We start from the raw sequence: 16,725 nt of genomic DNA, 5'->3' as shown, positions 1-16,725 counted from the left end.
TTTTTTTTTTTTTTTTTTTTCATTCATCCATACCGCTTCCCGCGCCCCCCCTGCAATGGCATTGCGCCCCCCCTAGGGGGCGCACCCCACACTTTGGGAACCACTGGATTAATCGATTGTTTAATTAGTTGAAGATTATTTCAGTAATTGATTAATCCAATTAATTGTTTCAGACCTAGAATACTCTTGTAGTTCTGACAATATGACCACCATTCATTGTTTTTTTTGGTTAACAGAAATATTGATATAACTAACAAAATAACTCCAGCACTTTCTATAGTATTGCATGAAAAGCAATTTAAATATTTAAAAAAGAAAATGTATATTAATTGTAATTAGAAAATTAGAGATGCACCGATCCGATACCTGGATCGGATATTGGAGATTTGATATCGGATATCCAATCCAGTGCACTCAACATGGAAAGTGTTATTTTTTTTATTTATTTTTGCTGCTTATTTGTTAGTAAATAATATAAAGTACAGTTATATCTGTGTAAATTTGTTACCTTTTTAACAACGTTTACGTCAAAACGAAAGCCTTTACTCACATGGCCAGATATATGGTTCATTCATCCAACGGTTGGATCGGTATCTGATATCGCCCAGGTATTGGGTTGGACCGAGAGAAGGAAAATTGGAACCGTGCATCTCTATAGAAAATGGAGCATATTTTAAAACCATAAATTTTTAGAAGTGTTGCAGACTTTCGGTCGACAAGCTGGGCCATGTTTTGGTTTATTTTTCAATATTTTTAGGTTAAAACTTAATACGATCTCTTTAGGCTTAATTAAGTCAGATTATATAGGGTTTACACAATATCACTAATATAGTCTTTTTTCCCCCCCTCATATTTAATTAAAAGTAACACAGCTGAATAGAAGAAAAAGACTTTCATTTAATGCTATAAACTGTATGATAGACTATTTTAATTTCTATTTCTCAGCAGTTGTCTTCTGTATTAATTAAAGTGACGGATAATCAAACTTTTATATCTGATTTTTAACCCATTCTCCACAGATTCCCCGCCTTCTAAAAGGAAAGAGCACATTAACTGTGACAAGGAGATCACGCTGCCATCCACGGTGGGCGTGAGGCGTGGGCGGGTCAATAGAAGAAGCAGGAGGCGATCTGAGCTTGTGCAGGAACAAAGGCTGCAGAGCAACACTGACCCAGTTGCTGATTTCGGAGCTGTGTTACCAAGCCCTATTCGCGTCGACAGTGAAGATCTGAACCAGAGCCACCGAAGGCCAGAACCTGAGGCAGAAGATGTTAGTGACACTGATGAGGTGCATCACTCTACCCCTGAGCCAGTCCGTCCTAAAAAATCGCACCCACAGCCCAGGAGGAAACAAACCAAGCAACAGCCTCGCTCTAAACCAGAACCGGCTTCACGGAAACCTGAAAGAGGACGGAAACCCGATCGGGTTCCGTTAAAGAAGCCCTGGGAGAATCCCAAGCCCAGAGCCCGCTCCAAAAGTCGGGACCGCTCAGCCAAACGGGGCAAAGCAGCTCCTCCGCAGGGCAACAAGCTTAACAGTTCGCTGGGATTCAATGACACGTTTGACTTTGACTGTGAAGAAACGGTTCACATCACACCGTTTAAGGCGAAAGCTGAGGATAATCAGGCAGCTACACCCATTAATGAAGAGACCCAAGCTGAAGTCTCTGCAGCTGTTCCCAAACAGAGCGAATCCAGCTCCTCGTCACCGTCAACAGAATCAGAGGACAGCCTGTACATCCCTCAGAAGACGAGGGGAAGACGGTCCAGTTCTAAAACCAAAGCCTTGACCACTCGTAGAGGCCAGCGCACACAGGTTGCCAGGACAAAGGAGAACATCCCTCCAACTCCAAAGATCTATGGTATGTGTTTACTGTAGAGTTAGTGGTTCTTTTGTTGTTTCATGGGCATTGTTTAAAATATTTCTTGTAAATATTAGTCTTCAGGGATGCAGAGTCAGACTTGAAGGTTACAGATTCTGGAAAGGAGAAAGATCTTAATCAGCCGCCTGATCAGGAAAATCAGAAGAGTGAGTAAAAGCTTGATTAATGTAAACCTCAGTCAACCATAGCCTGGGTTTCATGTGGTTTGAAAAAAGTATTCCTCAGACCTTGATACATTTATGAAAAATAACTTTAAGTTGGATCAGGGTTTGTCTTTAACCTGTTTCATTTCCAAATTTAAAGCTGTAACTTTATTACTTCTTTTGTCTTACCTGTGGTCTGTGCTTTTTACAGGTTCTTTATTTAAAGTTAAACCATTAGGAAAAAGAAAAAACACATTTGCAATACATTTTTTGGGCCTCTTTACGTGGTTTGAGTTTAAAATTGTGACCCAAAATAGTGTAGAAATCCAGGTAGAACAATTTCATCTTTCTGATCTACATTTTAGCTGTTGAGCATTTGAATTCCTAACAAATGTTTCCCAACCAGTTACTGATGATGCATAATGTCCAATAGTTTTTGGGGGGTTGTTTGAACTCACAGTATAATATGGAAATAGCAGTCTTTAGTTTTTATTTGATCTTCCTTGTTTTAAATCTATTTTGTGGAGCATGCATGTGGCGATTATAGCAACCTAAAAGTCGTTTCTTTTAGAGCCTCAAAGGGATGGAGCAGAAGACTGTTTCCCTGTCGTCAGTCCTCTGGTCGAGGCAGAGATGATGAGAATAGATACCGTGCTGTCCAATTATGGAGAAGCCTCTAGTGAGAGTTCTTCTCTGTCATCAAGCCAAACTCCAAGGGTTAAAACAAGCCAAAAACGTAGGTCCTAATCAACTCTCATGAAAAAAATAATTCATTTCATTTTTTTCCTTTTCCTCTTTGGTGTCATTTGTCGTTTTGTCACCCTATGTGTTCTTCTTTGTGAATTCCTATAGCTATGGGCTTTTTTCTACATCCCATTTTTTTCCCCCTCACATTTCTACAGGTGGTGTTGGTGTAAGGTCAGCTGGGCGGGGCTTAAGTCTGTGTGATATGACCAATATGTCCCCTGCAGCCTATCGTAATTTCTCCTGTGGTCCACGCCGCTCTGATGCTCCTGTCCCCGCTCGCAAACGGCGCTGCACCATGGTCGTCGACTATAAAGAACCATCATTGAATGCGTAAGTTCATGGTTTCAATCACTTTGAATATTTTATTAAGAAAACACTTGTAACCAGTGGTGTTTTTGTTACTTCCCACCAGTAAACTTCGCCGTGGCGACAAGTTCACAGACCTGCAGTTCCTCCGCTCCCCTGTTTTCAAACAGAAGCCTGGTAGGAGGTCTGTGCAAAATTCAAGGAAGTCGTGCAGCAAGCAGCCATTTGAGAAGTACAATGAGTCTTTCGTTGGATGTCACTGAAGACTGCTTTTTTTTTAAATTTCTGTATACATTTACTTCTTCAGAGGATCTTTTTTTTTAATCTCTGAAGGCTGCTTTTTAAAGTAACTTCAATCAGTTTGTTTTCTCTTCATAAATTCCCTTTTTTGTGTTTTTCTTTACATAAATGTAGCTTAATAATCTTGAAAGATTAGAAGTTTCCTGAATGATCTATGTATTAAATCTCTGATTTTCTGTGTGCAACAATAAAGTTCTGAAACATACATATAAAGAAAACAACACGTTAGCCTTATATTTGTTTTATTTAGTCTACAAAATAGGCTAATTCTAGGTCGATAAAACCAATTGTACAAAGAGCATGAAATATATTTTTACAGACATTACAAAAGGTTATTTTTCCTAAAGTTTGGAAAGTACAAACACCTTTTTTACAAAACAGCAAAACTACATCGTATTGCACAATCTTTTCATTTATCTCCAAAGTATAAAGTTATCAATCTCCATCTGCAGGACAAAAATAAGATAATAAATTAAGACTTTGTCTTAAACATTATTCTTCTGATTTAAAGCACATAAATAAGAATAAACTCTAGATTATTAAAGTAGTTCTGAGTTGACAGTGTAATCCATAAGTAGAATAAAGAGAGAAAAGAGGGTAAAATTCATGTAAATACTTTGGGGGGAAAGTGCATTTTGATAGTCTAAACTGCCCTCTATGGGTTAATGGGGGAAAATGTGTTTTAGGTATATGCGTTTAAAATATACATAGGGCATAAGTGCTTAAAAATGATTTTAAAATATGTACAAAATGTAAAGGTTATATTCCTCTTTTGGCAGGATGAACTCATCAGAGAAGCTTGAACCTCAGATCTGTACATGTTTATACGTAGGTAGACAGCAAAGCTTGTTTTGCTCACAGGTAACACTTCAATCCATCGAACATTTGGCTCCTTCACATGACAACCTCTCATTTGACAAGTCAAAAAAAGAGGAAAAGGCAGACACTAAGAGGCAGTATGGAAAAACTGAGGAGGTGAAGTTGGATACGGGGAAAAATATCCAATCAGCTGTCGACGCTTTGAGTTTTTTTTCTAGAACAAATAATAGAATCATAGTTTCTTCTGCAATGCTTAACCATTAGAAAGTCTCTCTTCAGTGTTTCCATCCCTATGGGGCGATCTTTAAAAAAAAAAATCTGATTTAGGATGAAGGCTAGCATGCATTAAACATAAAATATGATTCTGAAACCAACACCACAACCAGTAATCTTTTTTTCTTTTCCTCTGGATTATCCGCTAACTGAACCTCTGTCAAGAGCCTTGATAGAAAAACCTCTCATCTTTCATCTACTTCTCGATGAGACCTGCTTCTTTGATCTTGGTGTAGAAAAACTTCTCCAGTATATTGGCACACTTGTAGTACTCGCTCTCAGGAGCGTTGTATTCCCGGCAGTTGGTGAAGATGCGCTGCATGTCGGCCATGAAAAGCTTCCGCGTTGTGTAGTACCTGCTCTTCAGGCGCTCGCTCATCGTCTTAAGGTCTGTGGATAAAAACATTTTAACAGGCAACACACGACTAAGAAATTGTCCTTATTGTTTGATAACGATGTATACAAAGTTATTTTTTGTTGAAGTTGAGGTTAAAATGATCTACAGTACCAGACAAATATAACCAGAGTAAATACAATTAACCTTCTCAAATGACACAATTACAGAAAAGGCTTTTCAGATGAGCAAAGTGCTAAGTGAATTAGTTATTCTCCTCTTGTTAAAACAAGTTGAATACAATTAACCACTTTCTAGGAAGCTGAGTTCAGATAAACTCTCTGCCACATCTATAGACGGAACTGATCAGTTGAACAGAACCTGTCTAACCACATAAGCTAGGCTAAAAACAACACATCACACCCTGATCTCAGGAAATTTAAAACAAGAAAATCCATCAGTCTGAAAAGGGCTACTAATCCCTAAGTAAATGGAGCAATGTTGACAAATTACACCAACAACCATGTACAATTATATTATATATTAATAATCAGGAAGGTCACAAATTAAGCAAGAACACAAATCACTGCTAGATCTATGGGGGAGCTTTGAAAAGCTGATATATTTGTCATCTGGATTAGCAGCAATCAATTAGGAAGTTGTGGGTTAGATTACCCCTTTGCTCACGGTATACGTCACAAGGATGCCTTTCAATTTGCTTACTGAAAAGCTTGAAAAGCAACATATGAATTGAGCTTATAGATATATATATATATACACCACACCACTGATTTTTTTTATTTAATCTTAAAGATTTTGGGGAAACCGTTCTATAAACGGATGAGACTTTTAAAAAAACTTGTGTAAATTGTGTTTCACGTTACATTTGGTATGGAACCACCTTAGCATTTCAGTTTATTAAGCACATGCCATTGTACCAAAATGAAAACATGGTGGTGGTAGTGGGATGGTTTGGTGCTGCTATGCTTCTTCAGGACCTGGATCATTTGGTGAATGAAACCATGAATTCTGCTTCGTAACAGAAACACATCCATGAACCTCTAATAGATAAAGAAAAAAAGAAATTTCTGAAGTGGTCTAGTCAAAGTCCAGACTTAAACCTGACAGATTATTGAAGGTACCTGTTGCAGAACGGGTTGCAGAGCTAGTCATTAGGTTTAGGGAGTTATTACAATTTCACATAGAAAGGTTATTTTGAATAGCTTTTGCCCTTACTCCATAATTCTTATAACCAAAAAACAGCTTCTTGTGTTAAAAGTGGTTAATATTACTTAAGTCTGTTTAATGATTTAAGACATTTAATTGCAAAAAAAGAGACGCAAACATAAGAGGGAAACATTTTCATGTCTCTGTAAACATGAGTTTCTCACCCATGGGGAAGCGGATTACTTGGTAGTAACCGGGTGCTTCTGTTTTTTTCACAGGCTCCATGAAGGGCCAGGCGTTCTGATGACTCTAAAACACAAAGAAAATTTAATGACTCTTTGCATCTTTCTTGGATTTTATCCAGATCATTTCGTGCTTAACGCTTGCTAATAATTCTGGGTAGGAGTTATATGCATCATGGTTACGTAAGGATATCATACAAGATACAAATGATTTAGCTCTCCAAAACCCAAATAATCCTCAGATTTAAATTGAATCTTACAGACATTAAAGTTTCTGTATTTTAAGCCTGGCTGCAGTGAAACTATCGACAGAAAAATATAGTGCGAGCTTTTGACCGTCTCCTTTGCAATGAGCAGAAAAGGGCCTGAGAACTTTAGAAACTTGATCCTGGAAATTAAAATGAGAAATAAAACACACTGCAGGCCCACCTTCACATGCTGCAGGATGGTTTTCAGGGTGCTGTAAAGTTGGTCAGGGTCCTTCAATTCCTTGCTACAACAAAAAAGAAAAAGGGTTGTATAAATAAATATAAATATTTTATGCATTTGTTTAGCTGTGTTGTTTAACATATAAATAAAACAGAATAAAAAAAATAAAAAAAAGCCTAGACTATGACTTTTATTTAAAGTATTTACTGTTGTAGATCAAAAGTCCTTATTATTTCCATTGTGTAAAATCAATTTAAAAATCATCTGTTGAGGGTCTTAATAAGCTGGACTCATTCTCTTACCTCTTGCCTGCAGGCTTCCAGCCAGTTTCACCTGTTTAAATAACCACCCCACAAAAAAAAAACATCCATTGTCATTAAAGCATTCATAACAGCTTAGTGTGAGCTTGTTTTTCTATGTGCTCTATGGTTCCCGGTAACCTACGTATGCCAGGAATGCTTTCGATGGGAATCTGCCGGACCCCGTCCTTAAAACAGGACAGCCCCGGGTAGACCTTTCGGATCTGGGCTTGCTTCCTTTCTATCAGCTTCTTGATGATCTGACAGAGACACAAGAGACGCTGGGTGTGAATGGGGGTGAAAGGCACGCAATACTTGGTTAAATATTCACCTAAGTACCTCCTTCTGCTTCTTGATGATAACAGAGAACTCTGTGTAGGGTATGCTGGGGTTGAGTTCGCAGCCCATCAGCGTTGCTCCCTCGTAGTCCTTGATGTAGCCCACATACTTGGCCTTGGGAACCTTAATGTCCTTAGAGAAACCCTGTTAATGATAGAAAGGATTAGTAGGATAGGACCAATTCTAACGGAAGCGGCAGGATTTATGTTGCGTAAAAAGAAGCTATTTTAAATATATTCCTATATATTCACCTATATAGACCTACCTGTTTCTTGAAGTACCCAATTGCGTACTCATCAGCATAAGTGAGGAAGTTGAGTATTTCATGTTTTATGTGATATTCCTTTAGGTGGTTCATTAAATGAGTCCCATAACCCTGCAAGCAACAGGTAAAGATCAGACTCATATGTAACACCAAAGTTGCTCAGACTTCCGTTTTTATTTTTCTGATTTGAGACACTTCGTGATCTGAAACTAAGGTTACAGATCACCAAACAGTATAATAGAGAGATTACCTGAGTAAATACAAACAGCAGTTTTAAAATAGTTTCCCTTTAAGAGGAAAAATCTATCCAAACCAGCCCAGTAGGATGCAGTATTTGGCCCCAAAATCGGCATTTGTAACAGTTGGTGTTTTACATCACTGAGGAGGACATTTCAGCTACTTGTCTATGTAGATTTATTTTCAAACATTAGCGGTTTAACATCTGCTGCCACACATTTCAATCAGATTTAATTCAAGAATTTGCCTTGGCTAAAACTCACTATGCTGTTTTGTTTAACCATTCAAAGGTGGTCTAGCAGGCATACCTCTAATTGCAGGTATACCTCTGATAATGTCCTCCTTTAAACTTATCTTGATCTTAATGACCGGATCTGATTGCCGGATATTTCCCTTTGGGATTTATGCAAGAGACCAGAATTTTATTTCTAAAAATATATACATCATAACTCTCAGAGTGAACGTCGCTCTCGTTCACGTTCTTTACTTCAAAACTGATTTGTTCAGTTCACTCTTTACAAAAATAAGAATGTATTCAGTGAACGCCAACACTGCTTATGTAAAAAGAAAGGTTCTGTATGAGAAATTTGGTGGTACAATACATAATACGATATGATTTATACCAATATATACAGATACATGAACAACAACAATATATTGCGATTTCATAATAATATAGCTGTAAAACATCTCACAGGATCTTGTAGTTGCTCTGTAGCAGCTGAACAATGGGCTATTGGGCAGTGCACTGCCAACTAGTGGCTGTAAGTTTAACAGTTATGTAAAAATAAAAGAATGAAAAGGATGCTTGCATATAAATATGCATAACATTTAAGATCTATTCGGTCATATTTTGAATCTATACCTTTATTGTCTAATGATATATATCTGTATGTTGAAATTATACAAATATCTTCTAATGAAATATTGCGATATTTGACAGAATCCATTTTTTTTTTAATTCCAAGTATTTATTCAGGTTATCTATGCCTGATACTAAAATTACGTTCATGGCCTGATATATTTAAGAGCAAAGAGCAAAGAGACAGCTTAGCAGCAAATACTTATAAATGGCACTAGAAAGCACAGCACACAGTGAAATAAGTTAAGGACTGTTCCCACCTTGACTTGCTCATTAGATGTGACTGCACAAAAAACGATCTCCGTGAAGCCCTGCGACGGGAACATCCTGAAACAGATCCCTCCAATGACGCGGCCATCTTTTATCAGAGACAGTGTTTTATGTTTCCTGGAAGAGAAGAGACATTGTGACCTATTTCTGAGCAAGGGTGAGGATAATAAAGCACAAACACTCACGGGTCAAACACCAGTCGGGTGATGTATTCCTTGGGCATCCGAGGAAGCTGGTGTGAGAAAACATTCTGGAGGCCGACAAGCCACATCAGGATCCTCTTGTTGGGTTTCTGATTGAGCGAGTTTCCGATGACGTGGAATTCGATCACCCCTCTCCGCTCTTCGAGGCGGGCAGCTTCGTCACGAGCAGAATGAGCAGACAGCAGACTTGTCTGACCAGGAAGGAGGATAAGTGTAAAATATCAACGGTCATCTTGTTCTGATATCTTTTAAAATGTCTTAAACTGTCGTTTCCTTTGGTTAAAAGACAAAATGCGTATTAACCTTATACGGGTTGATAAAAGAGGCCTTATTTAAGGGAAAACAATACGAATAGAGCAACACAAAGTAGATTGTACCCCAGTGAAAGAGCGTTATAATTTCTAATAATAAAACTTTTATCAAAAGATTCCCAATGATCACAGATTTTTTCCCCCCAAAGAAATGCAGTTGTATTCAATAAATTAGAATGTACTTTCCAATTGTTCATTCTTCCTCTAACTTATTTCTAGACGTATTGAGCCATTCGCTGTTATGTAGTTCATATTTACTATTATTTAAATATAGAATTTCCTAACTTTCTTAAAATTCAACCACTAAAGCAGTTCTCAAAACTCTACATTTACCTTCCAAAAGTAGATTTAGGGATCCCACCTCTTCCCGATAAATGGGTCATTGATTTATGTAGTGGTGCAGATTTTAGCAATTAGAGTTAACATCTGCATAAACGCTTGTAGAATTATCCCAAATCCATTACCTCAGCTTTACAACATACGTAAAATCTTTCATGGAATAGACTTGGGGCCATGATTTTAAAATACAGAACATATTAGATTTGGTACCTGATCAAAAGATAAATAACACAAACCAACATGAGTGCAAATGAACATGGCAGACTGACGGTTAAAGTTTCAAGGTCACAGCTTTGTCTCCTAAAACATTTATGTATGGGTTCAGTCTGTTCCCTTTTTAAAGTTTATGGGGCACAAAAAGAACCTAAGAAGCTGTAAAAGAGCTAGACACATTTTCACATTTTAAGACCAAACGGAACCAAATTACCCTCCTAAAAATGAAAATCCAGCTCATCTGGCAAATCTATACTAAATATGTTAGGATCAACATAATGAAAGCCTAATCCCAAAAGTATCCACTCTGGAGATTTTAAATAAAAACGACATCACTAATATCCTCATGTTGATTTGAAATAGCAGCTTTGTATTGTTATATACCCTATAGTATATTTTTTAACTTTTTTTAATAAAGTTTTTGTGTTTTACAGAGTTTATTCAAAGGTTACCTCTGGAATGGTGGCAGGGTCACTGATGGTCGCCATGACTTCATTGATGAGGTCCATAGGGATGTCGCCCACCACCTTGGGTCTCTTGTTCTCTTCATGATGGAGTGGCTCTGAGGCTTTACGCTTCTCTCCAACTGTGAGGCCAATGCAAACCCAGGAAAAAGGGATTTTTAAAACACCCATAGTTCATTTATACGTTTAAACAGACATCAATCTCCTCTTTTTAGCAAATTTGTGACCAACACTTGAACATGTACAGTAAGGTAAATTTCAGTTCATGGGGAAGTTTTTACAAATCCAATTTTATTATCATTATCTCCTTATATATTATGGTTAAAGTAGGCAAAAGGAAAGAGCCTAACCAATTACTGATGTTTCATTATTTAGAATAAAAACCTAAGGTCCATCTGTGATACCTGGGTTTGATTCCAGAACAGAGGCGAGTTTCCTGGCAGGGCTTCCGCAGGTCGACTGGTCCACTGACACAGGACTGGTGCTGTAGTATATGGGCCTAGCTACCGGGGGAGCACTTATCACTGCTTAGAAAAAGTAAAGACGTAAAGTGAAAACAATCCCAACAATGTTTTATTGCATATATTAATACTGTATTAGTAACAAATATGTATTTGATGATTTGCATTACCTGTGTGGATGGGAATCTGCCCTCCAGTTGCTCCCACCATGAACTCTTGGCTCCAGATGGGAGAGCTGTGACTGTAAACCTCCTCTTCCAGCATGGATAAGAATCTGACAGAGAAACACACAACTAGATCATTACCGCATTTAAAATGTACATTAAATGTGTATTCCTTCAATGCAATTCTGTCTATAGCTGGAGGACATCCCTGGGTGAGCAATTTTAGATATTAACTTTATTCACCCTTCATGATTTGTTTTGTTTTTTGTTCCCTTTGCATTGTATTTTTGTATTTAACTCTTGCCTAGACAGAGACCTTGACAGACCTGTTGCTGCAACTACTTTGCACACCGTTTGTTTTTCTCTCACAAAATTCTCTGGCAACGTTCTTCACTGTTTGTTGTTGTCTTTTTTTCTATGAGTACTCTATTCCTTTTACTTTCAAAGAGAAATCTCTCATCTATTACTGCAGCAAAAAGGTGTTTTGTTCCTAAAGGAAGCTATTGTTGTCGTTGACTTAACATTCCCTTTATTTTTTTTTCCATGTAAAGCATCAATAAATGTGTTTTAAGTTAGTGACATCAAAGAATGATGTGCAAAATTGGATTAATCAAAAACCCTGATAGGCATATGAAATTAGGTCTCAATATAGCAACACTGCTTGATGGCACAGTAGTACTGTTGCCTAGCAGCAAGAAGGTTCCATGTTCGATTACTGGCCTGGGGTCTTTCTGCATGGAGTTTGCATGTTTTTCCCCTTATAAGATAATTGGATATAGTGCAATTGAAATAACATAAAAGGAGTTCTTTCTTTTCTTATTTTAAATGTACATCATCATATCCCATTGGTAAATTGACCTACTGACATTTCTCAAATCCAAGGAAAATGCACTTAATTTAAAAAAAATTAAGTATTTAGAGTTTTAGTTTTTGCAGAGTATGTTTCTAGGACCTTGTTCGTGTCTAGAAGCTCCCATGTATAAAAGTTTAACTGGAGGTAGCATGAGGTGGATTTGTTGATATGAGTGGTTTCTTGCTACTGTTGTCACATGCTTCCACAGGAATAGGAACCAATGAATTTATCCAGTCAGTTTTTCTTCTTTGCATATATATTATTTTATCATTGACCACATGATTTCACTGTACTGTATCTACAGAGGCTGATTGTACTTCAGTAACCTGGAATGATTAGAATTTGGACCAAACTGGATTCTATATTTTAGTTGACATGGAACTGACACATTTGTTTTGTAAACTGACAAAAAAATGAACTTTGTTTTGAAATTCTGCTATATAAATATATTAATGTGAACTAAAAAGGAATATATTTTATTGTGTGAGGATTGGGAATGTCTACAACTGAACAGTGCAAACATTTTTTTCATATTTCAGGGCCATTGTAGTTTGAACACCGCTGGCACTGATCCTCTTTCACTCATCATGGCTTCTTTTTGTGTGTTTGATCTCAGATATTTAAACTTACTTGGGAAAGTGTGTGAGAATGAGAGTGCGTTTCTCTGGAGGAAGCTTGTCCTTCTCCTGTCTGGCCTGCTCCAGCAGTTGCTTTCTCATCACAGTAAATACAGAGCGCAGCAACGTTCTACCGAAGATCTGCGTGGTCTCGTAGCGAGGTAAGCTATCGCAGAACTGCGGCACGTTGCAGTAGCTCAGCCATCTACAAAAAGCACATAAACAGATTCTAGAATTGGCAAAGTACATTGCGCCAAGGGAGGTTAAATTTGCTTGGCCCAACCTTGTGTAATTGACTTTGTATCCAGCCACGTCATCAGTCGGTACCCGTTGGCGTCTCTGAGAGGGCGTTTCCAGCTGCCAGTAGTTGATCTGGTTCAGAAACATCTTTGCCAGCTCCATGATAGTTAGCCTTTCTTTTGATGGTAGGTGGCTGAATTTGTACTGGACAAAGTTGTTTACTCCCTTTTTCGATAAACAAAGGATTATAGATCAATAAGGTCATGCCACAGCTTTAATAAATGCAATGTTGTCTCCCGGCGAGAAGCTGTACTTTACCTGTTCAATGCTGGGCTTCTCAAATGGAGGACTCTCTTGTACCTGTAATACCGGCTTACCCATCTCTAGAATAGATTTCCTCAACAGCTGTAGGAAAGCAAGAAAAAAACAACATCTTTTGTTCCTGTGCAATGCAGTTTTCAAAATGGTGTCTTTAAAGTAATACATAAGGATATATAATGATGAGGAAGGCAGGAGGTTACTTTGAAGAGTGAGAAGTAGACTTGTTTGGTGTCAGCATCCTCCTCTTTGTGAACACAGGTGTATAAATACTCCACATCCAAAACAATACCTAGTAGTCTGTTCATTTCCTCCTCTGAAACATTTTCAAGATGGGTCACATGATCACCTGGGAGGAAAACAGAGATTTTTAAGCAATGAATTTTTTTTTTTAGATTGCATCAACACTGAACTACGGAGCCCGAGATCTGACATGGGAAAAAACATGCATAAACGTATGCACAAAATACTCATTTGTTCTCTCAAAAAAACTAATGGGTGCTTCAAAATTGTTCTCAGGATATGTTTATTTGTGGCTGCACCATAAGTATATAGTTTGCAAAATTCTAAAACATAATGCTCCTACAGTGCACCTTCTGTAGCAGATATACAAAAAACATGATAGACAAAGATAGTTGATCAAGTCTTATTTTAGGTAAAGGTTAAACTATAAATAGATTCTGATTTCTCATTAGTGAAGCATTTCAATTTAATAAAATATTCACAGACAGGTATGAATGATGACCAGATGCACCGATGTGTGCAGGACTGTAAAATATCAACTTCAATCTTTTAACCCACCAGCGATATGGGTGAAGCTTATAGGCTCCCCCCTTAAAGTTCTGGGCCTCACTGGTTTCTATAGCTAAAAAAAAAGGCTGATTTGGGAGTCAGTTTCCAGTAGTACCAGTAGTCAGTGAGGGGCCACTCAGCAGGTGTTTGGGGAATAAAATTTAGTCATTGCTGCCTTCATCGAGGGAGAATGTAGATGGAAAATGCATGACTTTAGACACCGAAAGATGGAATTATAAAAAGGGAATTAAGGCTAAATTCCCAAATAATTTTAACACCAAATAAAGTCCTCTTTGCACATTATATATTTTTTCTCCCCATGTCAGTTCCCGGGCACCATACTGAGCTACTAATTGCTGTAGATACATTTTAGTAAATTAGTACCTAAAGTGTGAGAACAGCTTCGACAAGGTTCCTGCAGGTTTACTATGCTGCACTGCTGGTCAGTTTGAGGAGGCGTTGGAGGCGGGTTCTGACTTTTCCAGCCGTTACATTTACAGGCTCCTTCAGCCTAAAGAAAACATGACTCAAATTAGTACGGACTGCTTGTATCAGTCAAAAAAGAAAACATGCAGAGAGATTTGTATAGAATGATTACACAGTGAAATAAATTAAGAATCCATCCTCAGTAATTTGGAGGCTAATAGTTCACAGCAATTGGAAAATTAGTTTCTCAAAAGTTTTAAACAGAATAACATAAAAGTGTCAACTTTGTAAAGCATGCCAATGTAAAGCATGGCTTTTATTTTAAAAATTATTGCACAAGTGCTGCACGGCATGGAGGCCACCAACCCAGAAAATCAGATGCTTTAATGGTGACCCTAAGCTCATCTCCTCTTGAATGCATCTAATAGAGAGGTTTAGGTCAGATCCCTTTCCTGGCCAACCAATACAATAGTACAAGAGTTGTTGAACATGGCAGCATTTTTGGCAGCGTGGGTAAGGCCCTGCTGGAATAATGAATCCATAGTATCTCCAAATAGCTTCTCTGCAAAGCAAAGCATATCTTCTTAACAGCTGTGCTTTGGACTAAATCAACACTGCCTGTTGAAGCATTACTGTGGACCTCAGCTGGTCCTCATACGCCAAACTTGGGTTATGTAATAGGAGTCTGAAGTGTGTTCAAAAAAAGTTAAAAAACAATCCACTGGACTTTGTTTTCCAAGTTTGAAGACGTTTCGCTTCCCATCGATGAAGCTTTTACAATTCAAAATGTCATAATTAGCGTTGAGTTCCAAGCTTTATAGAGTATCCCAATAAAGACTTGTTTTGGCTTAGAAAACATGCAAACTGAACTGGAAGAACAGGTCCACACTTTAGAAATAAGGACAGTTTGAGGTCTTTGATAGACTGAAATACCCGATACTGGTCTGTGCCTCTGAAAGGGGGAGTCGTTAGGGGCATTGTTGGCCCGGCTGACCAGGTGAGATGTCTTGATCCCCTGCACGGTGATGAGGATTATGATACCGGGAAAGAATCAACTCTATCGCTGCGATGTAGGTTTTTAGGAGAGCTAATTCTGAAGTATGGTTCTTCATATATTTGCCTTAAAATCAATACAGATCTGAGTAAAGTTTGCAAATAGAAATTACAATTTCAATGCTAGATTTCACACATTTAAATGTAGCTATTTTTTTAATCTGTGCATAGAATTTTTTTAGGTTTCTTTCATGAGCTGTGACCAAAAATCTTTAAAACTAAAAATAGAACCATTTAAAAAAAACTAAAGGTGGCGCTTTATATTGCATTAGTATCCTTATTGACTTGAATTACTGAAATAAACAAAGGTGTAATATTTATTTACAGAGGTAAACCTGTGCACTAAGGTAAACACAGGGTTGGGCAGAGGGTCAGCTGGGCTGGGCTATTCTGCGCATGCGCATTGGAACCACAACAAACTCCGCCCACTCCAGCAGCTGTCATCCTGTCAAAACAAAGACCCCAGTCCCCTGTTAGTGGTTCATAGCTGCATAAGCCACACAGACGCGCTTATATACATCCAGATCTACTCTGGCAGACGGGCCTGGCGGTGAAAGCGCGGTGATCACCGCACTAACACGCAGAAACACGCAGCGCCTCTGCCCACAGCCAGGGACACCAAGGGAGCAGCCAATGTTTACGCGCACCCACCCCCCACCCTGACAGAAACAGGGTAGCGCTGTAAAAACACGGAGGGAGCTGCAGTTTACAGGCCCGCTGCTAAGGAGCCACAATGCAACGTTTTTTCTTCATTTTATAACATCCTTTCATAAACTCACTGTTGCATGCAAATTCAAATACAGAAAAAAAACGAATTATGCAATGGCTTCCTTTTACTGCGCTTGCATTTAATAAACTATTGCTGCCAACCCAAGCAAGCTCCCCTTAAAGATCAAAACTGCAGTGAATCAATGTCTGCCAAAGTGTGCATACTTTGCAGGATGAATACACTCCGAGTTTTTCCAGTTTCTTCGGCCGAGGAGAGGAGCGGAGTTGCGCCTTCTTGGCTGCTATACGTGCGGATCCTCCAGCGGCGCCGGAGCCCTCCGACCCCGCGGCTCCAGGAGCGGCCGGAACCAGGCCCGCTGCTCCGACGGCCGGTGAACCTTGTTGAATTCCCGCGCTGTCGGCCATGACTGCAGCACCGAAACCCCGAAGGGACCGCAGGGCCCGGGGAAGACGATCACTCCGCGGTCCGCTCTATTCCACAGGAGGAGGATCAGACATGGCGCTCATCCTTATTTTCAATTTCTAGCTGCAGGCCTATTTTCCTCCGCTAGGGGGCGCACATTTGGACAGGCCACTTTAACAGACTGGCAACTTTGAGAGGTCACAAAAAGCAGCTAATGAGGGGAA

The 16,725-nt window shown here is 38.7% G+C and overlaps 2 protein-coding genes across 5 annotated transcripts in view; one reads left to right on the top strand and one right to left on the bottom strand.

The window, feature by feature from the left end:
- sgol1 (shugoshin-like 1 (S. pombe)) overlaps positions 1–3,555 on the top strand; it is a 6,662-nt gene extending 3,107 nt beyond the window's left edge. The window contains exons 6-10 of the mRNA XM_015372357.1: positions 1,020–1,862; positions 1,940–2,029; positions 2,598–2,762; positions 2,929–3,103; positions 3,186–3,555. Coding sequence (XP_015227843.1) covers positions 1,020–1,862; positions 1,940–2,029; positions 2,598–2,762; positions 2,929–3,103; positions 3,186–3,342 — 1,430 coding nt within the window. The 3' untranslated portion in view covers positions 3,343–3,555. The remainder of the gene's footprint in view (positions 1–1,019; positions 1,863–1,939; positions 2,030–2,597; positions 2,763–2,928; positions 3,104–3,185) is intronic.
- Positions 3,556–3,653: 98 nt separating this feature from the next.
- LOC107083271 (histone acetyltransferase KAT2B-like) lies at positions 3,654–16,628 on the bottom strand. Of its 4 annotated transcripts, none has more exons than XM_015372352.1 (18): positions 16,303–16,628; positions 14,275–14,401; positions 13,302–13,447; positions 13,099–13,185; positions 12,824–13,005; positions 12,554–12,745; positions 11,077–11,180; positions 10,850–10,972; positions 10,434–10,576; positions 9,101–9,309; positions 8,906–9,032; positions 7,547–7,657; positions 7,282–7,425; positions 7,088–7,202; positions 6,946–6,976; positions 6,644–6,707; positions 6,197–6,281; positions 3,654–4,861 (listed from the first exon to the last, which is right to left on the bottom strand). In XM_015372352.1, exons 1-18 carry the CDS (start codon positions 16,501–16,503, stop codon positions 4,668–4,670), a joined length of 2,385 nt encoding a protein of 794 aa, XP_015227838.1. In that variant the 5' UTR covers positions 16,504–16,628; the 3' UTR covers positions 3,654–4,667. The 4 variants fall into 4 exon arrangements, with proteins under 4 accessions (XP_015227838.1, XP_015227839.1, XP_015227840.1 ...); XM_015372353.1 differs by having other exon boundaries at positions 10,850–10,969; XM_015372354.1 differs by having other exon boundaries at positions 10,434–10,567; positions 16,303–16,627.
- Between the last annotated feature and the right edge of the window lie 97 nt (positions 16,629–16,725).

The sequence above is a fragment of the Cyprinodon variegatus genome, unplaced genomic scaffold, assembly GCF_000732505.1.
Source record: "Cyprinodon variegatus isolate N-32 unplaced genomic scaffold, C_variegatus-1.0 Scaffold71, whole genome shotgun sequence".
Lineage (NCBI taxonomy): Eukaryota > Metazoa > Chordata > Actinopteri > Cyprinodontiformes > Cyprinodontidae > Cyprinodon > Cyprinodon variegatus.
The sequence above is the reverse complement of the archived record's forward strand: the minus strand, read 5'-3'. Positions and strand labels throughout refer to the sequence as shown.

Excerpts from the sequence above, each read along its gene's own strand:
- LOC107083271 (XM_015372352.1), bottom strand. The coding sequence starts at position 16,503 with ATGGCCGACAGCGCGGGAATTCAACAAGGTTCACCGGCCGTCGGAGCA. Across the intron at positions 10,577-10,849 it reads TGTTCTGGAATCAAACCCAG|GCCTCACAGTTGGAGAGAAG; the intron begins GTATCACAGATG and ends GGGTTTGCATTG. Across the intron at positions 6,977-7,087 it reads CGAAAGCATTCCTGGCATAC|GTGAAACTGGCTGGAAGCCT; the intron begins GTAGGTTACCGG and ends TTATTTAAACAG.